Source organism: Procambarus clarkii, chromosome 74, assembly GCF_040958095.1.
Source record: "Procambarus clarkii isolate CNS0578487 chromosome 74, FALCON_Pclarkii_2.0, whole genome shotgun sequence".
In the NCBI taxonomy this organism is placed as follows: Eukaryota; Metazoa; Arthropoda; class Malacostraca; order Decapoda; family Cambaridae; genus Procambarus; species Procambarus clarkii.
In genome coordinates this window covers 8784434-8810094 of record NC_091223.1, presented here as the reverse complement: position 1 = coordinate 8810094, position 25661 = coordinate 8784434, and the positions used below count along the sequence as shown (strand labels likewise).

The 25661-nt window shown below is 41.7% G+C and overlaps 1 protein-coding gene across 1 annotated transcript in view; it reads right to left on the bottom strand.

The window, feature by feature from the left end:
- Nucleotides 1-810: 810 nt before the first annotated feature.
- LOC123767432 (peroxidasin homolog) overlaps nucleotides 811-25661 on the bottom strand; it is an 820244-nt gene continuing 795393 nt past the window's right edge. The window contains exons 6-8 of the mRNA XM_069313105.1: nucleotides 5327-5499; nucleotides 1019-1164; nucleotides 811-817 (exon numbers count right to left, since the gene is read on the bottom strand). Of these exons, the coding sequence (XP_069169206.1) occupies nucleotides 811-817; nucleotides 1019-1164; nucleotides 5327-5499 (326 nt within the window). The remainder of the gene's footprint in view (nucleotides 818-1018; nucleotides 1165-5326; nucleotides 5500-25661) is intronic.

Genomic DNA, 25661 nt, shown 5'->3' with positions numbered 1-25661 from the left:
CCAGCAGCAACACCAGACACTCCAGCAACACCAGACACTCCAGCAGCAACACCAGACACTCCAGCAACAACACCAGACACTCCAGCAGCAACACCAGACACTCCAGCAGCAACACCAGGTTCTCCAGCAACACCAGACACTCAAGCAGCAACACCAGACACTCCAGCAGCAACACCAGACACTCCAGCAGCAACACCAGACACTCCAGCAGCAACACCAGACACTCCAGCAGCAACACCAGACACTCCAGCAACACCAGACACTCCAGCAGCAACACCAGACACTCCAGCAACAACACCAGACACTCCAGCAGCAACACCAGACACTCCAGCAGCAACACCAGGTTCTCCAGCAACACCAGACACTCCAGCAGCAACACCAGACACTCCAGCAGCAACACCAGACACTCCAGCAGCAACACCAGACACTCCAGCAGCAACACCAGACACTCCAGCAGCAACACCAGACGCTACAGCAGCAACACCAGACACTCCAGCAGCAACACCAGACACTCCAGCAGCAACACCAGACACTCCAGCAACACCAGACACTCCAGCAGCAACACCAGACACTCCAGCAACAACACCAGACACTCCAGCAGCAACACCAGACACTCCAGCAGCACCACCAGGTTCTCCAGCAACACCAGACACTCCAGCAACAACACCAGACACTCCAGCAGCAACACCAGACACTCCAGCAGCACCACCAGGTTCTCCAGCAACACCAGACACTCCAGCAGCAACACCAGACACTCCAGCAGCAACACCAGACACTCCAGCAGCAACACCAGACACTCCAGCAGCAACATCAGACACTCCAGCAACATCAGACACTCCAGCAGCAACACCAGACACTCCAGCAGCAACACCAGACACTCCAGCAGCAACACCAGACACTCCAGCAGCAACACCAGACACTCCAGCAGCAACACCAGACACTCCAGCAGCAACACCAGACACTCCAGCAGCAACACCAGACACTCCAGCAGCAACACCAGACACTCCAGCAGCAACACCAGACGACGGCCTTACCGTTGTTGACGTGAACGGAGACGGATGCCGTGGGGGCGTTGACAGGAACGCACGTGTAGTTGCCGGAATCAGACTCCTTCACGGAGGAGAGTAGGAGCCGGGAGGTGGTCTGCTCCCCAGACTTCTCCACCTGTCGGGCAACACAGACCGCTCCAGGTTACAATGGGACTGTGAGATGCTGGAGGATTTAAGATGGAATTAAAAAATTTATTGGAACGGTTAGGTTAGGTTACCGCGATACAATGGCTGCCAACACCACAGCACTACAAGGGCTGCCAACACTACAGCACTACAAAGGCTGCCAACACTACCGCACTACAAGGGCTGCTAACACTACCGCACTACAAGGGCTGCCAACACTCCCGCACTACAAGGGCTGCCAACACACCCGCACTACAAGGGCTGCCAACACCACCACACTACAAGGGCTGCCAACACTACAGCACTACAAGTGTTGCCAACACTCCCGCACTACAAGTGTTGCCAACACCACCGTACTACAAGAGCTGCCAACACCACCGCACTACAATGGCTGCCAACACCACCACACTACAAGGGCTGCCAACACCACAGCACTACAAGGGCTGCCAACACCACCACACTACAAGGGCTGCCAACACCACAGCACTACAAGGGCTGCCAACACCACCACACTACAAGGGCCGCCAACACCACCACACTACAAGGGCTGCCAACACCACCACACTACAAGGGCCGCCAACACCACCACACTACAAGGGCCGCCAACACCACCACACTACAAGGGCTGCCAACACCACCACACTACAAGGGCTGCCAACACCAACACACTACAAGGGCTGCCAACACCACCACACTACAAGGGCCGCCAACACCACCACACTACAAGGGCCGCCAACACCACCACACTACAAGGGCCGCCAACACCACCACACTACAAGGGCTGCCAACACCACCACACTACAAGGGCTGCCAACACCACCACACTACAAGGGCCGCCAACACCACCGCACTACAAGGGCTGCCAACACCACCGCACTACAAGTTCTGCCAACACCACCACACTACAAGGGCTGCCAACACCACCACACTACAAGGGCTGCCAACACCACAGCACTACAAGGGCTGCCAACACCACAGCACTACAAGGGCTGCCAACACCACCACACTACAAGGGCTGCCAACACCACCGCACTACAATGGTTTCCAACACCACCACAATTGGATTCCTGTGGCGTAACTTTAAGAGCCTCTCATAGTGTGGATGTTCAGTAGCTCAGTAGTTAGAGCTACCGCTATGTAGTCAGTTTTCACCAGAAGAGCTGCAGTTCTGACCAGAAGAATGACTTCTTGAAGAGTGCTGAGCTCAGCACTCTTCAAGAAGTCATTTCAGAAATTTCACTCCTAGGAGTGAAATTTCTGACCAGTTGAATAAGAGCTTTTCCTCGGAATTACAATTTTGACCTTAATATTGGCTGATCTGACTGACTGGAATAGTTATGACTAAATGAGTGAATGTTATGACCTGGAGATGAGTTTATTGACGAGCACAAGCCCAGTATTGACCTGAAGTTGTTTGTTGATGTTTAAGATTTGCTACCTGGAAACAAAAGTTCCAAGTAGCACGGGCTATGGTGAGCCCGTAGTGGGACCTGAAGATAGAGTGTCCTCATCAGGAGATCCCCATGAAGGAGAGAGTACTGGTAGGATGTCGGTTGTGGGGAGTACTGGTAGGATGTCAGTAGTGGGGAGTACTGGTAGAATGTCAGTTGTGGAGAGTACTGGTAGAATGTCAGTTGTGGAGAGTACTGGTAGGATGTCAGTTGTGGAGAGTACTGGTAGAATGTCAGTTGTGGAGAGTACTGGTAGAATGTCAGTTGTGGGGAGTACTGGTAGAATGTCAGTTGTGGAGAGTACTGGTAGAATGTCAGTTGTGGGGAGTACTGGTAGGATGTCAGTTGTGGGGAGTACTGTTAGAATGTCAGTAGTGGAGAGTACTGGCAGGATGTCAGTAGTGGAGAGTACTGGTAGGATGTCAGTTGTGGAGAGTACTGGTAGGATGTCAGTTGTGGGGAGTACTGGTAGGATGTCAGTTGTGGAGAGTACTGGTAGAATGTCAGTTGTGGGGAGTACTGGTAGGATGTCAGTTGTGGGGAGTACTGTTAGAATGTCAGTAGTGGAGAGTACTGGCAGGATGTCAGTAGTGGAGAGTACTGGTAGGATGTCAGTTGTGGGGAGTACTGGTAGGATGTCAGTAGTGGAGAGTACAGGCAGGATGTCAGTAGTGGAGAGTACAGGCAGGATGTCAGTAGTGGAGAGAACTGGTGGGATATCAGTAGTGGGAGCACTGGCAGGATGTCAGTAGTGACATGGGGATATATACACAACGCTGAGGAAGACAGTGCCGTTATGATAGAAACCATAATCACCTTAAGGGTGACAATCCTGCTCTTGGAGGAAAGAGTGTCGACCTTGGGAGGGATGATAAATGAGGAGACAATGCTACCAAGTGAGACAAAATGTAAACAGAGTCACTGAATAATATGAATATGAATTCTTACATCATTATATGGATATGAGATATATTCATCTAATATGGATAGATGTGGATAGAGATATTATCGACCTGGGGGAACGTACGAGTATAGATAAACAGTAACAGAGACAATACTAACCTGGAGATCAATATTGATGGCCTGGAGAGCATGATATCTGTCGTGAGTGAGAGAGCACTGAATGCACAGAAGCAGAGTACTGACCAGCTACTAATTTATCAGGTAGTTGTAGTAGATGTAGCAGTAGATGTAGTAGTAGACGCACCGATGCTTAGTGCCCTGGGGCCAAATTCACGAAAGCAAACACTTACGAACCTGTACATCTTTTCTCAATCTTTGGCGGATTTGTTTCCAATTATTAAACAGTTAATGAGCTCCGAAGCACCAGGAGGCTGTTTATAACAATAACAACAGTTGAATGGTAAGTTTTCATGCTTGTAAACTGCATAATAAATGTAACCAAAGCCGTCAGAGATTGAGGAAAGCTGTACACGTTCGTAAGTGCTTTCGTGAATCTGGCCCCTGGGCACTAAGCCCTGGCAGGTTGTCGACCTGGGAGCTGGAGAGGACACTCCAGCCTCGGCAACCAGGGCGCAACTCCATAGTCTCCCGAGACTGTAGGATGTCAACTACTACTAGTAGATGTAGTCGTAGTTTCGATAATTTTTGCAGTTTGATGATTTTTGATGGTAGTTTTACTTGTGATAATTATCATCAAACAATCAAAAAGAAGACAGAAAGCCAAGACGACCTGTTTACCATTGAGAGCTAACATCATTGGCACTTGCAAATTGGAACTGCGCCCATTGTAAACAAATTAACATATTGCTTTTAAAATAAAATAATTGGTAGCTCAATTAAAAAAAAATATATAGAATTTCAAGAATACGGTTACCACAATGGTATGTGAAAGCATATAATATAGAGCTTACCATCTCTCTACGCTTTTCCTCTCATCTGAGTCAGATCCAACGTGCATAATTGGTAGTTTTTCTTTGTAATATGTTTCTAACGTTGAAGGACAACATACATCTGCTGGATGCGTTTTCAACTTTTAACAAAGGTTTTACCTAGAGAGATAAGGTAATTATGGGGAGGGAAGGAGGGAGGGAATTATCAGGGGAAAGCGCCAAGCCATTACGTCTACATAACACTTGGAAGGGGTCAGGATAAGGATATGAGATGGGACCTGGGTAAAGAATGTTGTCTAACCACTTGGACGGTCGGGGACTGAACGCTGACCTGCGTGAAGCTAGACCGTCGTTTTACCGCCCAGCCCAAGTGGTTGGGCGTAATTATGGGGAGAAAGCCCAAAGCAAAATCCACTTGAAAGAGATATGAGGATCAGGATTTGAGTTGGGACAGGGGAAAGGAATGGTGTCAAATCACTTGGCGTACTAGGAAGCCTATACTTAGCTGAGAGATGGCACTGGCAATAAGAAAGTGAGACTTAAGGCTCACGTCAGGCTGAGAGCCCTAACGTCTCACGTCATGCGAGACTAAGTAACATGTACTTAAGAGGAAAACGGTAGTTACCTAGGAGACACAATGGCCCAGAAGGGAGCCACTATTGACTTGGAGAGGTATGCTGACTGAACGGTAGACAGTTCCAGCCCGGATACAATACTTACCTGAAGGGAAGAACTGGAACCTGAAGGGAAGAACTGGAACCTGAAGGGAAGAACTGGAACCTGGAGGGAAGAACTGGCTCGTAACTGGAAAGGGAGGTACTGACCCTGACAAAAGCTCAGTACTGACCTGGAGGGAGATGCCACCCCTTGGGGAGTCGTAGTCAAGGACGCGGTTACCGTGGTACCAGAGGACGGCGGTGGGCGGGGCGCGGGTGTGGGTAACGATGCACTCCAAGGACAACGAAGACCCCGCCTGCAGGAATCTAGCACCCCCACCCACAATGTGCGTCCCGTACTCTCCTGCAGGAAACACGCGACATATTAGTCCATTCCTCCTGCTGGAGGTGTCGGCAGAGCAGCAACACAAGCAACACTGACCGAAGCTTTGCTGAGGTACAGCCAGTTTTTTTTATATTATTATTTATATATGCAAGAAAGTACAGTGGGTTTGTGAGAGTACATAACATTGGTGCGGAACAGTGTGGCAAAGTTACTAACACGCATTGCATTTCTGGGAAGTCCTTAATCTAACAGATAATTATAAGTAGGTAATTTGTAGCCAAATTTGAACAATATTAATAGGTACATTGAAGAAAAATTTTAAGAATATTACTAGGTGGATTATAGGAAAAATTTAAGATTATTAATAGGTACAGAGCAGCATAATTTGAAGATTGTTAATAGGTACATTGTAACAAAATTTGCGTTCAACATAACAACATATGATATAAGTTGATGGTTGTGATTACAATGGTGAAGATGAATGTCTTAGGCACTAATATTGGAGGAGGGGGGGGGGGGGTTAGCACAAGATACAGTGCGAGTTTGAAGCACTGGGTAGGAAACTAAAAGGAGGACATTAAGTACGTTTAATTTTACTTTAGAATAAGGTATTGGTTGGAGAGCTTTTTAATACGTTATGTTATGGAGTGAGTTCCATAGAATGAGTCCCTTTATTTGCATAGAATGTTTGCACAGATCTAGTTTGACTCTAGGGAAAAAAGATATATTTATTTCTGGTGTGGTGATCGTGGGTTCTATTACTATTGTGAAGGAAGAGTTTTAGATCAGGCTTTGCATTTAGGAACAAGGTTTTGTACATGTACATAAGCACAGGAGAATGTGTGGAGTGAGTGTATGTTTAGCATGTTTGGGATTTAAACAGAGGGGATGTGCGTTATCTGAAAACAGAGTTTGTTGTGATTATGATAGCAGATTTCTGTTGGGTGATGATGGCATGAGGCAATTTATAAATTACTTGCATAAAAATAAATGAATTTTTTTTTTGCTTAAAAATTAATAAATTTGCAGTGGTTAAACCCCATACACAGATACCGTATGTAAGATGTGATAAATTAGCGAGTAGTATAAAGAGAGGAGAGCAGAGTAAGGGAAAAAATATTTGATTTTAGAGAATAAACCGACAGTTTTGTTATACTTTTTTGGCTATGTGTTGCATATGGGTGTTGCGTTGAGTCTCTCTGAAATATAGGGTCAAGGAACATTTCATCATTTATATTGCTGATGTTAACATTTTCTATCTGAACTTGAACTTCGTTTGACGATTTTCTTCCAAATAAAATGTAGTACGTCTTTTCTATAATTAGTGTTTGCTAATTGACATACATGGGCTGGATTTTTATAATTCGTTATTTACAACATTACTTAGTGTATGTGGGTTAGTCTCAGTAAATGAGGATAGTACCGTTAGCAAATGGTACAGGTTTAGAAATGTTAGAGACATTTGGCAAATCATTGATGTATATAATAAATAGGAGAGGTTCTAAGATAGAAGATCTTAGAACCCTGTGGCACTCCTACGGTTAATTGTAGAGTGGTGGAGGTTACATCATTGATGGCTACATCTTAATGCCTTACACTATGATACTGATTTAGCGTTTCTTGAAAGAGCGCTGGTTTTTCGAGTCCTAATGAAACACACACCCATTTAGGATGCTAGAGGGAGAGTTTCTCACATTTCTGTCTAACAAGACTCACATTTTACCCGTATTTTACAATCACTGTCTTGCTCTTGTCACCCCCATATTATTCCATTCCCTTCTGTCATTCATGATATCCCAAGTTACTCCAGATACGTCGCGAAATCCGCCCATGATGCCCGTTCATAGTTCACATGTAAGGGTTCCTTAATATTAAAACTCTTCTTGTGGAAATGTTCCCCCTCCAAAGGCAAGAAAAAGGCTCACCTTAATTAGGAAACATCTGCCAATTTAAATATTTTCATGTTATATATATATATATATATATATATATATATATATATATATATATATATATATATATATATATATATATATATATATATATATATATATTATTAAATATGACCGAAAAAGTAAGATTAATAATTCTAACACGAATTTTCTCAATATTTCTTATGTTTCTTTTCCCTGTCGATAGTAATTGAAAAATCAATTCTCCAAAATTCATTTTTATTTCTAGTCTGACGCGACACTTGAACGCATTTTGTAATAACTTATTACATTTTCAAAGACTTTAGTTTACACACACACAACTATAACCTGTGAACACTAAACAGAGTTCTATGCTATCATTTAAACAGCTTTCATCTTATATACCCGCATTTGGGTGAGGTGATATGTTACAACATTTTTGGATGCGGTGAACAAAACTTTCAACACAAGATAGAACACGAAACAATGGGTATAATTTGGGTAAACTAAAGGGAAGAATGGAAGTAACTGCAAAGGGCCTATTGGTCCATAATTCTTGATGCTTCTATATTGGTGCAGAGTCTTCAAGTGGGTAGAATATAGTTGTGCATTAATTGGATGTTGATTGCTGGTGTTGACTTCTTGACAGGTGGAAACACAGGTGGAAACTTAGTACCCAGATGAGCCACAGAGACGTTAGAAAGAATTTTTTCAGTGTCAGAGTAGTTAATAAATGGAATGCACTTGGAAGTGATGTGGTGGAGGTTGACTCCATACACAGTTTCAAATGTAGATATGATAGAGCCCAGCAGGCTCAGGAATCTGTACACCAGTTGAGAGGCGGGACCAAAGAGCCAAAGCTCAACCCCCGCAAGCACAATTAGGTGAGTACAATTAGGTGAGTACACACACACACACACACACACACACACACACACACACACACACACACACACACACACACACACACACACACACATACACAGGGGCCTCGTAGCCTGGTGGATAGCGCGCAGGACTCGTAATTCTGTGGCGTGGGTTCGATTCCCGCACGAGGCAGAAACAAATGGGCAAAGTTTCTTTCACCCTAAATGCCCCTGTTACCTAGCAGTAAATAGGTACCTGGGAATTAGTCAGCTGTCACGGGCTGCTTCCTGGTGTGTGTGTGTGTGTGTGTGTGTGGTGTGGAGGAAAAAAAAAAAGTAGTTAGTAAACAGTTGATTGACAGTTGAGAGGCGGGCCGAAAGAGCAAAGCTCAACCCCCGCAAAAACACAACTAGTAAACACACACACACACACACACATATATATATATATATATATATATATATATATATATATATATATATATATATATATATATATATATATTATATATATATATATATATATATATATATATATATATATATATATATATATATATATATATGTTGCAATATAAATTGCTCCATTGCATTCACAATCACCATCACTACCGCGGGGCTGTGGATTGAAAAGTGTAAGGAAAGGAGAGTGTTGGTGGGGGAGGGTGGGGAAGTCGGAGAGTGTAGGTGAAGATGAGTGCTGGTAAAGGAGAGTGTGTGGGAGGAGAGTGTGTGGGAGGAGAGTGCGTGGGAGAGAGATTCTGAAGGGAAAGCGTGCGGTGAATGATCTGGTGAGGGAGAAAACCTTGATTTGGGAGATTGTTGCGTAAGATGATTTTAAGCAACCTCTCTCAGCCCACTCATCTGCCAGTCTAGTCCAGCCCAGTCTACAATCAGCTCAGTCTACCATTAGTCCAGTTAACCTCGAGCTCATTCCACAATCAACCCAGTACTTCATGAGTTACGTTTATCCTCAACCCAGTACTTCATGAGTTACGTTTATCCTCAGCCCAGTTCATCACCACGCAGCACACAAACAGCCCAGTCCACCATTGGTCTAATCCACCATCAACTCATGCCACCATTAACACAATCCTAAATCGTCTTAGCCCAATACCATCCGAATCTCTCATCATCACAGCCCAGTTAGCTCAGACCACCGTCAGAGTGGTAGACCATCACTCCAGCCCACTGCAAGTCCAGTAATTTTTGTGTCAAGGCAATCTGTAGTGAGCGACGGACACAACTCAATCTTGTTACGGAGAGAAAACCTGGTTAGGAACCAAGGGGGTCGCAGAGAGAAGTAGGTGGTGATACTCCGCTAGCCAGCCCTCACCGCAACTGTCCAGCCCTCACCGCAACTGTCCAGCCCTCACCGCAACTGTCCAGCCCTCACCGCAACTGTCCAGCCCTCACCGCAACTGTCCAGCCCTCACCGCAACTGTCCAGCCCTCACCACAACTGTCCAGCCCTCACCGCAACTGTCCAGCCCTCACCACAACTGTCCAGCCCTCACCGCAACTGTCCAGCCCTCACCGCAACTGTCCAGCCCTCACCGCAACTGTCCAGCCCTCACCGCAACTGTTGCCAGTCCCGGTCCCGGTCAGCCTTCTGCTCTCAATTTCATTAGCCAGCCTTAAGCATCCCTGGCCCAGCCCTTACTATCCGTGGCCAGCTCTCGGCATCTTTGACCATTCCTAAGCCTCCCTGTGCAACCCTCACTATCTCTGGCCAGCCTAAAGCACAGTTATACACTTAAAAATCCTTTCTTATTATGCGTGCTCATAGTACTGTTGTGGAACGAACAGGTGGCACTTTTGTAACTTACGTTCGAGTCTCCTATGATCCAACCTTACCGAAGTGATTTTACGCACTTTTTTGTGGTAGTCCATTCGGTTAAAAATGTTAACTCTCCAAAATTCATTTTACATTTGATGTGTCCTGATGGTAAGAGATGAATGTTGTAAACGCTGTCAACCTTTCCGGAAGCAGAAGAGAAGACGATCAACACAAGTTAGTTGGGACGAGAGAACACGTTACTAAGAAGGATGAGGTGCAGTGAGGTGACACACAGGCGGTGATGGCTGGGGCAGTATGATAGTTGGTCTTGGTCTTGTGGTTAGAAGACCGTTCGTGAATGGGAACTGGCTTTTCAGAGTTCGAATGATTCATAAGTCCACTTGGGCACGGTCAGCCCCTTCAATCTGAATAACTCTTTACAGGTGTTGACAAGATGGCAACATCTTTATCAAGAGCTCGACAATATGTACAAACAACGCGGCAGCATCAAATAAGATTTTGATGCTGCTGTGCATGTTATTTCTACACACAACCAGATCATCAACAGAGATATCCTGACCACATCCACCATCAGAGGTCAAGAGTTTTCTGATGGTGGATATATATATATATATATATATATATATATATATATATATATATATATATATATATATATATATATATATATATATATATATATATACAACAACGTCTCTTTCTAGGCAATTAACTTTGCACAAACAACAGGAATACATCAAGGAACATATAATCTCTTCACACAACATAATCCTATTGGCCATTTGTGCAAAGTTAATTGCCTAGAAAGAGACGTTGTTGTCTTGCCTATATACTGAGTTCTTTGGGGCTTACAGTCCTCAATATATATGTATATCAGTATATTTTGGTAGCAGTCTTTCTTGTAAACATATGCTGTTGAATATGACCGAGAGGGTAAGATTAATAATTCTAACACGAATCTTCTCAATATTTCTTAAGTTTTTCTTCACTGTCGAGGGTTATTGAAAAATTAACTCTCCAAACTTAATTTTTTACATTTTTACTTTTGGTCTGACGCCTAGAAGCGTTTCGTAAGGCTTCTTACATATTCAAGGACTTGGTTTACACATAACATACATCATGCTTTTTATTTGTTTTGGGTGAGGTGATATGACACAAATGTTTAGGGTGAGTAGTTAGTGATTTTTGTATGAAAGGCATAAGAATGAAAGTAACTGCAGAAGGCCTATTGGCCCATACTTTCTCTTGCTGCTCCTAGGATAGTTCAGGGGTTTGAAGTGGGTAGAATATAGTTATGCATTAATTGGCTGTTGATTACTGGTGTTGACATTTTGACGTGTAGTGCCTCGCTGATGTCGAGTCTCCTGCTACCGCTGCGTCTATCAATGATTTCTGTGTTAAGATTTCTCTAGTGATGTTATGTTGTGTGAAGAGATTATATGTTCCTTGATGTATTCCTGTTGTTTGTGCAAAGTTAATTGCCTAGAAAGAGACGTTGTTGTCTTGCCTATATACTGAGTTCTTTGGGGCTTACAGTCCTCAAGTGGGCATATGAAGGCATAGATGACGTTGGTTTCCTTCAAGGCATTCTGTTTGGTGTCTGTGGAGTTTTTCATGAGTAGGCTGGCCGTTTTTTTTTTTTAGTAAATTCTCAATTGTATTTTCTGGTTTTTGTCTGTAGGGATAACGTTACTATTAATAATATCTTTCAGGACACATTCCTCCGTTTTATGAGCCGTCGAAAAGAAGTTCCTGTAAAACAGTCTAAAAGGGGGTACAGGTGTTGTGTTAGTTGACTCTTCAGAGGTTGCATGGCTTTTCACCTTTCTTTTTATGATGGTTTCAACATAACCATTGGAGAAGCATTTGTTGACCTGGACATGCCTTACCCAACTGAGTTCTTCATCGACTTGCTTCCATCCAGAGATGTGGGTGAGAGCCCGGTCGACATAAGCGTTGACAACACTCCTCTTTTTCCTGTCTGGGCAGTCGCTATTGGTATTGAGGCACATTCCTATGTTTGTTTCCTTAGTGTAGACTGCAGTGTGGAAGCCTCCGTTCTATTCCGTGACTGTTACATCTAGAAAGGGCAGCTTTCCATCATTCTCCACCTCGTAAGTGAAACTTAACAAAGAATTCTGCTTGAATTCCTCCTTCAGCTGCTGCAGACGTCTGACATCAGGTACCTGCATAAAAATGTAGTCAACATACCTGCAGTATATGGCGGGTTACAAGTCCATGTCAACTAAGACCTTCTGTTCTATGGTACACATGTAGAAGTTCGCAAACTGGACACCGAGGGGAGAACTCATGGCGACCCCATCTACTTGCACATTCATGTGGCAAGCTGGACTCAAGAAAGGTGCATCTTTAGTGCAGGCTTGGAGTAGCTTTCTTAGTATGTTTTCTTGTATGTCAAAAGGAGTACAATCCGGATCACGATACATTCTGTCAACTATCATCCCGATTGTTTCATCCACAGGTACGATGGTAAACAGCGACTCTACTTCCAAAGAGGCTCTTATCCCTGTGGCCCGTGCTCCCCACAGTAAATCAACGAATTCCTTGGGAGACTTCAGGCACAAACCACAAGGTATATAAGGAGTCAGCAAGCAGTTGAGTCGCTTAGCCATTCTGTCAGTGGGTGTGGATATCATCCACAGGTACGATGGTAAACAGCGACTCCACTTCCAAAGAGGCTCTTATCCCTGTGGCCCGTGCTCCCCACAGTAAATCAACGAATTCCTTTGGAGATTTCAGGCTGAAACCACAAGGTACATAAGGAGTCAGCAAGCAGTTGAGTCGCTTAACCAGTCTGTATGTGGGTTTGGGTATCTGGCTGATGATTGGCCGAAGTGGGTTTCCAGGCTCGTGGTGCTTGACATTCCAATACGCTTAACCAGGTTTGTATTCCCCAATAACCTTTGGCAGGGGGATTCCGGATTTCTTGGCTTTCACTGTTTCGATCAATCTGTTTACCTTCGTTTTCAATTCGGCTGTGGTGTCCTTCGTTACCATTTGTAATTTAGTATGGTCGAAGAGTATGAGGTTAATTTTTGCCAGATATTCGTCTTTTTTAAGAATAACATATATTGGTGACTTGTCACCTCTCCTGACGACTATCTCCTTATTTTCACGAAGGCTCTTAGCTGCAGCTTTGAGCTCGGGTGACAGTATGGTGCTTCTGTAGTTACCTCAAATCTTTCCTCCTTCTGCAATAAGTTCCGCTTGCAAGGTGTCTTTAGTGGTAACCTTCTTTTGTGTCTCAAGGTCGTATATGTCGTCCAATAGGATCTCCAACTCCACTTTCCGGGCTATCTCACTTGGTCTGGACATAACGTGACAGTTATACCCAGAATTAGGAGAGTGATTTGGTCCTCAGTGAGGTTGATTAGAGCAAGGTTTAAGAGTCCATCTCTGGGTCGTGGAATCGCAATAGGTCCTCCAAATAATTTTGTCACTTTCTTGATGATCCTGGTTTCGGTGTTATGGTGATATTGATCTGTAAGGATGTCGTGGTATTGGTCGATTCGAGTACGGAGGTCTTCGTCGATGTTGCTGTTTCTCCATTGGTATGTAGCATGAAGTAGTTCCGTTTTGCTATTGTTGAACTTTTCTGCCTTGAGTATCTGATAAGATACACAAGGCAGATACACCTTCCTTCCATAAGAAGGAAGGTGAAACGCCATGCAACCTATGAAGAGACAACTAACACAACACCTGTACCCCTTATTAGACTATTTTAAAGTAACTTCTTTTCCACAGCTCATATAACGGAGGAAAGGGTCCTGAAAGATATTATTAATAGAAACGTTATCCCTACAGACAAAAATCAGAAGATACAATTGACGAATTACTATAAAACAAAGAAAAAGGCCAACCTACTCATGAGAAACTCTCCAGACACAAAGCAGAACGCTTTAAAAGAGACCAACGTCGTCTATGCCTTCAAATGCCCACTGGGGGACTGTAAGCCTCAAAGAATTCAGTATATAGACAAGACAACAACATCTTTTTCCAGGCGATTAACGATGCATAAGCAACAGGGCTCCATTAAGGAACATATAATCTCTTCCCACAACCAGACCATCACCAGAGAAGTCGTAACAAAAAACACGGAAATCATCGATAGATACAGCGATAGCAGGCGGCTTGATATCTGTGAGGCACAACACATTAAGAAATCGACACCAGCAATCAACAGCCAATTAAAGCACAACTATATTCTACCCACTTCAAGACTCCTCACCAATGTAGAAGCATCAAGAAATATGGGCCAATAGGCCCTTTGCAGTTACTTCCATTCTTCCCTTTAACTTAAAAATATTATACCCATTGTTTCGTGTTCTGTCTTGTGTTGAAAGTTTGTTTTCACCTCATCCAAAACTGTTGTAACATATTACCTCACCCAAATGCAGGTACAAAATCAAAGCTGTTTAAACTCTGTTTAGTGTTTGCAAGTTATAGTTGTGTGTGTGTAAAGTAAAGTCTTTGAAAATGTAATAAGTTATTACGAAACGCGTTCAAGTGTCGCGTCAGACTATAAATAAAAATGAATTTTGGAGAATTGATTTTTCAATTACCATCAACAGTGAAAAGAAATATAAGAAATATTGAGAAAATTCGTGTTAGAATTATTAATCTTTCTCTTTCGGTCATATTTAATAGTATATATATATATATATATATATATATATATATATATATATATATATATATATATATATATATATATATATATTTTTAATATATGGAAGGGAGTACCACCTCTAGCTGGAAGAAGAGGGACCCATAGCCTCGGAGGAAACCACGCATAACGCATTAGAGGGAATGTTTAGATCCCCTCCAATACAGTATCTGTGTGCTTTTCTCCTACCACCCCCTTCCTTTTTTATTTTTTGTGCTTTATTATGCATTTGATGGTTGCAAGATATACATGGGTTGATACAAAAATAATAATGCAAAAAGGTGCTTAAAGGTTATGGATCTCTTGAAAAACACAACAATGGGAAACATTGATGAATGTCACAGACGGGTTCGATCATTGTTGCAAGTCAAACACTTCTTTGAATTCCTCTGAAGTTGGACTAGTGCCCAAGACGCAACAGGCATTTCCCGTCTGAATCGCAACACTGAGGCGCTGGAACAAGAAACTTTTTGCTCTCTGGTCTTTTGTAGCGCTGATCAATTTGTCCCCCAATTCCTTCAAGAACTTCAATGCACATTTTCCCCACGAACCGAGGGTCTCAGAGCCGATCGGAAAAAAGCTGTAGCAGTGTGCTAGACCTCTGTATTTAATAATTTTCTGCGATTCCCTGAAAGAAGCAGCACCACCGCTTTCACGTGTGCTGTAGTGGAGGTAGGTACTGGCCAGTGTGGCAGCGCACGTGTAGTCCCATACCACTTGCTTACCATCCTTCCAAGGTAGCAAGGAGACCCCATCAAGGCGCTTCTGAGAGTCGTTAGGTCTGGATAAGTGTGGTTCTCTTTGTGCCGGGCAGCGGGCTGTGGCGAGGCTCCTCTTGATGATGTTGTTGACTTCTTCATGTCTTGCAATTTTATCCTGTGATTTACGACACAGATTTTATGATTTACGATATATGATCGAAAAAGTAAGATTTTCTTACTTTTCGTATATATCTTACTTATGTAACATATATATATATATATATATATATATATATATATATATATATATATATATATATATATATATATATATATATATATATTTTAAAACCTAGAAGGGGTACCACCTCTGGTGCAAATGTAGGGACCCATAGCCTCGGAGAAGAAAATAAAGAGTACTCAGAGAAGACCTTGTGGATCCTCACTGAACACTTTGATATTTTCTTCTCCTACCACCCCTATTCTTTTGTTAAGTGTGTATATTTATCTAACTTTATTTGAAAATGTCATTACACAAAAAAAGTTACAATATTGATTACATACAGGGTACAAGGCTGCTTGTCACAAGTTGAATAGCTCCTCCAGCTCCTCAGATGGCGGGCAGGAACCATGGATGCAGTGACCATTTCCTCTCTGGATTGCCACACTAAGGCGCTGAAAAAGAAAACTGGCAGCTCTGGGGTCTCTTGTTGTTTCGATTAGCTTAGACCCCAACTCCTTTAAAAAGCTAGCAGTACTTTTACCCCAGGCACCAAGTGTCTCTGAGGCAATGGGGACAAAATTGTAGTGGTGCTCAAGGTCTCTGTATTTACGTGACTTGGCCGCTTCCCGGTGATTGGCAGCTCCTCCTGCTTGTGTAGCACTGAAGTCAACATAGGTACTGGCCAAAGTTGAAACGCAAGTGTAGTCCCACACCAACTGTCTACCATTCTTCCAGGGGTTCACCGTAATTCCGTCTGGGCGACCGAAAGGCTCATCAGAGTTGCGGGACATTAGGTAACGGGGCTCTCTCTCTGCTGGACAACCGGCTGTGGTAAGGCTCCTCTTAATAATGTCATTAACCTCGCCGTGTCTTGCATGCCATCCTCCCGTCCTTTGGCAAAGTAGGCCATGCCGTCCGTATCTGTCGGCCTCTGCCTCGCCGCAAATACACCTGTATTCGGTGTGGATTGGGGCAGCTAGGCGGAGAGCCACGGCAATTCGGAGGGCCTGCGGTGTGAGACGGGTGCCGGTTGCTGACATTGGGGTTGCTAATAGGAAATCACCTGCATGGGGAGCTGCTACAGCTCTAAGTCGGGCAGTGTCATGTGGTGTCGTCGCAGCTTCTAGCAAAGTTGCAGCTTCTTGGTCGGCAATGGGGCGATCCCAGCTGGATTGCTTATGCTTATTATCCCAGCTGGATTGCTTATATATATATATATATATATATATATATATATATATATATATATATATATATATATATATATATATATTATTAAATATGACCGAAAAAGTAAGTAAGATTAATAATTCTAACTCGAATTTTCTCTATCTTTCGTACATTTCTTTTCACTGTTGGTGTTAATTCAAAAATCAATTCTCCAAAATTCATTTTTATTTCTAGTCTGACGCGACACTTGAGCGCGTTTCGTAAAACTTATTACATTTTCAAAGACTTTAGTTTACACATACACAACTGAATAGAACTTACACATCTCCGATTTGTTTATATCTACATTTGAGTGAGGTGGATGGGGTGAGGTGGCATTAATAGGGTATTAATTTCATCAACACAAGACAGAACACGAAACAATGGGTATTGAATGGAAGTGATTGTAGAAAGCCTATTGGTCCATATTTCTTGATGCTTCTATATTGGAGCGGAGTCTTGAGGTGGGTAGAATATAGTTGTGCATTAATTGGCTGTTGATTGCTGGTGTTGACTTTTTAATGTGTAGTGCCTCGCAAACGTCAAGCCGCCTGCTATCGCGGTATCTATCGATGATTTCTGTGTTGTTTACTAGGATTTCTCTGGCGATGGTTTGGTTGTGGGAAGAGATTATATGTTCCTTAATGGAGCCCTGTTGCTTATGCATCGTTAAACGCCTAGAAAGAGATGTTGTTGTCTTGCCTATATACTGGGATTTTTGGAGCTTACAGTCCCCAAGAGGGCATTTGAAGGCATAGACGACGTTGCAGTCTACACTAAGGAAACGAACATAGGAATGTGCCTAAATGCCAACAGCGACTGCCCAGACAGGTACAAAAGGAGTGTTGTTAACGCATATGTCGACCGTGCTCTCAGCCACAGCTCAGAATGGAAGCAAGTCGACGAAGAACTCTGTAGGGCAAGGCAGGTCCTAGTCAACAACGGCTTCTCCAATGGTTTCGTTGAAGACATCATAAGAAGGAAAGTGAAATGCCATGCAACCTCTGAAGAGACAACTAACACAACACCTATACCCCCTATTAGACTATTTTGCAGGAACTTCTTTTCCACAGCTCATAAAACGGAGGAAAGGGTCCTGAAAGATATTGTTAATAGAAAAGTTATCCCTACAGACAAAAATCAGAGGATACAACTGACGATTTACTATAAAACCAGTAAAACGACCAGCCTACTCATGAGAAACTCTCCAGACACAAAGCAAAACGCTTTAAAAGAGACCAACGTCGTCTATGCCTTCAAATGCCCTCTTGGGGACTGTAAGCTCCAAAAAACCCAGTATATAGGCAAGACAACAACATCTCTTTCTAGGCGTTTAACGATGCATAAACAACAGGGCTCCATTAAGGAACATATAATCTCTTCCCACAACCAAACCATCGCCAGAGAAATCCAAGTAAACAACACAGAAATCATCGATAGATACAGCGATAGCAGGCAGCTTGACGTTTGCGAGGCACTACACATTAAAAAGTCAACACCAGCAATCAACAGCCAATTAATGCAGAACTATATTCTTACCACCTCAAGACTCCGCTCCAATATAGAAGCATCAAGAAATATGGACCAATAGGCTTTCTACAATCACTTCCATTCAATACCCATTATTTCGTGTTCTGTCTTGTGTTGATGAAATTAATACCCTATTAATGCCACCACACCCCATGCACCTCACTCAAATGTAGATATAAACAAATCGGAGATGTGTAAGTTCTATTCAGTTGTGTATGTGTAAACTAAAGTCTTTGAAAATGTAATAAGTTTCACGAAACGCGCTCAAGTGTCGCGTCAGACTAAAAATAAAAATGAATTTTGGAGAATTGATTTTTGAATTACCACCAACAGTGAAAAGAAATGTACGAAAGATAGAGAAAATTCGTGTTAGAATTATTAATCTTACTTTTTCGGTCATATTTAATAATATATGTCTACAGGAAAGACTGCTACCAAAATATATTAATATATATATATATATATATATATATATATATATATATATATATATATATATATATATATATATATATATATATATATATATATATATATATATATACGTCGTACCTAGTAGCCAGAACTCACTTTTCAGCCTACAATGCAAGGCCCGATTTGCCTAATAAGCCAAGTTTTCCTGAATTAATATATTTTCTCTAATTTTTTTCTTATGAAATGATAAAGCAACCCATTTCAGTATGTAAGAGGTCAATTTTTTTTTATTGGAGTTAAAATTAACGTAGATATATGACTGAACCTAACCAACCCTACGTAACCTAACCTAACCTATCTTTATAGGTTAGGTTAGGTTAGGTAGCCGAAAAAGTTAGGTTAGGTTAGGTTAGGTAGGTTAGGTAGTCGAAAAGCAATTAATTCATGAAAACTTGGCTTATTAGGCAAATCGGGCCTTGCATAGTAGGCTCAGAAGTGAGTTCTGGCTACTAGGTACGACATATATATATATATATATATATATATATATATATATATATATATATATATATATATATATATATATATATAAATATATATATATATATATATATATGCGAACAAGCCTGAATGGTCCCCAGGACAATATGCAACTGAAAACTCACACCCCAGAAGTGACTCGAACCCATACTCCCAGAAGCAACGCAACTGGTATGTACAAGACGCCTTAATCCACTTGACCATCACGACCGGACATAATGAGGTGATAGCCGAGGCTATTTGAACCACCCCACCGCCGGCACTCGGATAGTAATCTTGGGCATAGCATTTTACCAAATCACCTCATTCTTTGGGGCACACGTGAGGAACACAAATGCGAACAAGCCTAAATGGTCCACAGGACAATATGCAACTGAAAACTCACACCCCAGAAGTGACTCGAACCCATACTCCCAGAAGCAACGCAACTGGTATGTACAAGACGCCTTAATCCACTTGACCATCACGACCGGACATAATGAGGTGATAGCCGAGGCTATTTGAACCACCCCACCGCCGGCACTCGGATAGTAATCTTGGGCATAGCATTTTACCAAATCACCTCATTCTTTGGGGCACACGTGAGGAACACAAATGCGAACAAGCCTGAATGGTCCCCAGGACAATATGCAACTGAAAACTCACACCCCAGAAGTGACTCGAACCCATACACCCAGAAGCAACGCAACTGGTATGTACAAGACGCCTTAATCCACTTGACCATCACGACCGGACATAATGAGGTGATAGCCGAGGCTATTTGAACCACCCCACCGCCGGCACTCGGATAGTAATCTTGGGCATAGCATTTTACCAAATCACCTCATTCTTTGGGGCACACGTGAGAAACACAAATGCGAACAAGCCTGAATGGTCCCCAGGACAATATGAGGTGATTTGGTAAAATGCTATGCCCAAGATTACTATCCGAGTGCCGGCGGTGGGGTGGTTCAAATAGCCTCGGCTATCACCTCATTATGTCCGGTCGTGATGGTCAAGTGGATTAAGGCGTCTTGTACATACCAGTTGCGTTGCTTCTGGGAGTATGGGTTCGAGTCACTTCTGGGGTGTGAGTTTTCAGTTGCATATTGTCCTGGGGACCATTCAGGCTTGTTCGCATTTGTGTTCCTCACGTGTGCCCCAAAGAATGAGGTGATTTGGTAAAATGCTATGCCCAAGATTACTATCCGAGTGCCGGCGGTGGGGTGGTTCAAATAGCCTCGGCTATCACCTCATTATGTCCGGTCGTGATGGTCAAGTGGATTAAGGCGTCTTGTACATACCAGTTGCGTTGCTCCTGGGAGTATGGGTTCGAGTCACTTCTGGAATGTGAGTTTTCAGTTATATATATATATATATATATATATATATATATATATATATATATATAATATATATATATATTCATTTATTTATTAAAAAATCAAATGATTTCTTTTTATTGTAAACACGTCAATGTTGTTCATTGAACAGAATGTATATAAAAGAAATATTTATCTGCAAATATTTTCAGAAAGAGAAGGTAAGACAGGACACTGCAGTGACCTCACCTTCGTAATTATCTAATAATCTCACAAAATTATATTTTCGTAGGAACGTCACTAAGGGGGAAGGTTGAGTGCGTGGTTTTCAGTTTCCAATTAAGGTGTAGAAAAATCAGCTTAATTTTTTTCCAATTTTAATCTCCTCCTGTACTCGTTATTCAAGCATAATTCTTTAAGGAAATGTACAAAGCAAAACTATATTTGTAAAAATGGTAATGATATTTCAGACTTAAGGCAAGAGCAACGCTGGTTCGAGGATACGAATAATAATGGGTAAGAAGACACATATGTGCACTGAAATTATTAACGATGAGAGTGTGCATATAAATTATGTCTCATTCAAAGCAATGAAAATTATAATATATAAAACAAATACCATCATTGTATATGTCTCTAAATGGAAATGTGTCTCTGTCATTCTGCATGTCTGTCTGTCTGTCTGTATTTCTGTCTGTATGTCCGTTTGGAATTCTAACTATTGTGGATAACATCACCCAGTTACTGGCGGTAATTGTTGTTGGGTACGTGCACATCATGGGTGGATCTGGTTTTGCATCAACGTTAGCACTGACACTTGTGCCAACACCACCTGAATTGGAAATCTTCAGGGCATGTGTCTCTTACATGCTTTAGCTTTACATTGAGTCAGATGGCGGTAGTGCTCTCTATAAATAACATTTTTTAAATAGTAAAATAGGTTCATTTAATTTATGATTAATATATACAAAAACGACATGAATGTTGTGCTCTATGACATTTTTTTTTTAGGTGAATGTATCTTTCAGATCTCTAGAATATAGGAAAACCAGAACGAACCCATTTCAAGATGGAGAACATTGCGTAGAAATTTAAAGTAATTACATTTCACTGTGATGGATTCACATACTGAATATATAAATATATAGGGTCCTCTTAGTCCAAATATGTATGATATTTGCTCATATCAAAAAGCTTTTTGATATGAGTGATATTCTTGTTCGGCAAAAACACTGGCAAAAATCTTATGAATTTGTAAACCTCTCCAAATCTGTAGATGCGTCTTTATTCACTGCCAGAACAGAAATGTCCGATGACTGTCCGGGTATTAAAACCAGCCCGTCCTATTAAGATTCCCAACGTCAAGAAATTGTCGTACCATCGTGCCCTTATCCTAAGTAACCAAAGAACCCAAAATATAAAACGGGACAGTATGTCAATTTCGCGAGCCGTTATCATTTTCTTGTACGACAATTTTTGGACTTTGGCAGAGGGTACGTCAAAATGCGACGTTCTGTCAGGAGGACGGGTTGTTGGAACTCTATGTGCTGGTAACTGTGCAGATGTGTATGAGAAGTACATACTTATCTTTCATTTGGATAATTCATATCATAATGCTAACCTCATGGCAGTAGGTCACTTTATAACCGAATTTTCTGGAAAAGGTGCTTTTTCTTATATTGCTAGATGCGTTTATGTACGTTGAAAAGTTACATAATCGTACTTTCAATAATGAATTTAATATTAATTTCACCTTTCTGTCATGGAATATGGAGAGGCGGCCATTTATTTATATTTTTTTATAATTTATTTTTAATCTTATTTATAATTTATTTTTTTATTTATACATACAAGAGTTCTTACATTTTTGTACAGCCACTAGTACGCGTAGCGTTTCAGGCAAGTCCTTAATCCTATGTTCCCTGGAATACGACCCCTGCGAAGTATCGTTTCTACAACCAAGTACCCATTTTACTGTTGAGTTAAACCGAGGCTACAGTTAAGGATTTGCGCCCAGTAAATCCTCTCCGGCCAGGATACGAACCCAGGAAAATGCGCTCGCGGAACGCCAGGCGAGCGTCTTACCACTACGCCACGGAGACTGTAAGACTGTCCAGTCGTACCATTTCTCATTGATGACCATCAAACTAGCAACATCTGTGAGTATGAGACCACCAGTGCCGGTGACAGTTTCTCCGGGCGTCTTCCAGTCATATCCACCCTTAGCATACATCAGTCACAAGTTGTTGCTGCCAATGAAACAAGAAACTACCCAAGAACAAATATATACGTGGAGAACGACAGTTTTGCTGACCTGGATAAGTTTAAGTGACTGCTAAACGAAGGGTTATCTATTATTTAAATATTATTTTATAATTCTCAGAAAGAAATCACACTAACGTGACTGATTCAATAAGAAAATCCGTAGGAGCCGTGCTTGAGGGCTCGAACCTATACGGTGGGTGTTCCCAGGGTCACGCTCTAGATGACTGTCACATGTTCATGACTCAGTCATTTTCATTTTCATTGACAGATTTTATCATGATTATATAATATTTAAATCACAACTGGTGCAAATGCCAGCACACAACTTGGGTGTAATCTTGCCCAGAACAGTATGAATATATATTTTTCCATTTCTCGTGTCAATGATAGTTGAGGCGCAGGAAAAGAGCATTTCACTTAAAGCAACTAGATGAAGAGGTATGTCGGACTGAGATGATCACATTAGGGGATTCCGAAATAGATCAATCTTTCTGTTGGCATAACCTATGGAAAGATACGGGGTGTCCTGGAGATGGTTGGCTGCCCCAGACCAGATGAAGCACTTGAGCTCGATATACTCAGGCCATAAAGAGTATTAAGGGAGAAATTAATGGTTGCTGATCTTTCAAGGAAAAAAGTTTTGAGGTTAAATGTTGGAGTGAAATTACAGAAATAGAATGTACAACCAACAAAGTAACGAGCTTCATGGACGGGTCCTCTTAGCCTCGTAATAAATGTAGATTATTCGAGGAGAAATTGTCAATGTTGTACATCAGTGTAGCATACAGGACAGATGAGATTGAAACTAATCTAAGCACAGATGTGTGAGATCTGTATGCACCCTCCCCATAATGATAAAGACCTGTACACTGTAACCCTCTGTAATGGCAGAGAAAGCCGCAATAAAATAAATAATTTGGATGATACAAAATCGCTTCAATAGGGTTAAGATTCAAACTTAAAATGGACGAAAGAGTACCAATTGCAATTTAATTAAGAAAATGAATAATTCTCAGCTTAAGAAATGACATTAAAGTTCCAAAATATTTTCTGAACAATGCTGAAATACCAAAATCTGAAAACGAGAAAAGATTTGGAGGTTGTGCAAAAAAGCTTCTGAAGCCAAAACAATAATTATTATACGGAATTAAGCAGACTGCATGCTGGGATTTATCATTAGTAGCATTAGCAAAAAGAAATCTTAAATTATTCTTCAGCTTTAATTTAACTCATTTGCAGCTTCTTCGTCTATAGAGAGAAGATACACTCACTTGAACACGAACAAATGATGATGAAAAAGTTAATCCCTGGAAATATAAACCTTTCTTATGAAAATAGACCAATTTAAGATTAATTTACAGTCCCTAGAAAGACTAGGAGTAAAGGGAGATATGACTGTTGAACACTAAAAGATAAATGTGTATAACACTGGGGCAGTTATTAATGTTATACATATACCAACGTAATTTAGAACACGAGCCACTGGAATTAATTCGAATAAGATTAGATTCAACATATATTTAATTGCATGTGGCCGCTTCCGTTTGCAATAGGAAGCGGCCTTTCATATTAAATAGAACCTTTCATATTTTTCAGCAGTAATGCCTTGTAAGTAGCTAAACTGCATAGAGCAAATCAATTTCTGCCGAGTAAGAACTTCTTTCAGCTTCCTCTAATATCGTTGGCTGACCTTTATCATCTCTGGTTACAATATCTTACTTAATGCACTACGCGCGAGCTCTCAGACTCAAAGAATGCCTGTTTCCACTGTTGCAAATAGCAACCGGAATTCATATACAATTTATGTTTGACTTACATGAGCCATATTTGCCAGATTCCCGCGATAAAATCAACTATACAGGTGCTACGTTGTACGAAATATCTCCTTGGCCTTCAGAAGATGGGTATCTTGATTAGAAAAAGTTCACATTTTAGACAGATTGGTGTTATTGTCTGTCTCGCTGAATAAGAGAAATCCAACCATTGGTCAACCTATTGATACAGGGTGTACCAAAAGTCTGGCCGCATAGGCAGAGTATAAATGAAAACCACAAGTATTTTTTTCAAATTTAATTGATTAATTATCAGTTAGAATATCAGTTATAATAAATGTTCAAAATGACATCCATTTACTTCAACACATTTTCGAACGCGTCCAAGGCAAGACGTTTGAACATTTCTAATCATGGAGGTATTTGATTTTTGGGCTTCAAGTTCTCATGTTATACTATCCTTTAGCGCAAGTACTGTTCTAGTACGGTTATTAAAACTACTGGTTTAAGGTGCCGCCATTGGAAGTAACCCAAAGGAGTTTGTCCTGTGGGACCTTGGAGCCCACAACCGGTCCACGTCGCCTAATCCATTTCCCCTCTAAATGCCACTCTGCCTGTAGGGCCAGCCAAGCAGCAGCTCTACCTACTAAGCCACTAACACCCATAACAAGATAAGATTTCCAGAGGCACCTATCTGCTGTCCAACTGGAACTTTAATTATTTCCCTGAAGGGTTGTCACTTTGTCATGAAGAAGTTAGGTGAACCACATCCTAATCGTATATATTGAAACCACCTTTTAGTGGACAAGAACATTTCAGACAGATGGATTGACAAAAGGATTGACAAAAGGATGGACAGATATATGGTTGGATAGATGGTTAGATAGATGCATTGATAGATGGAGTGAAAGATGGATAGATAGATGGATTGATAGATGGATTGGTAGATGGATTTATAG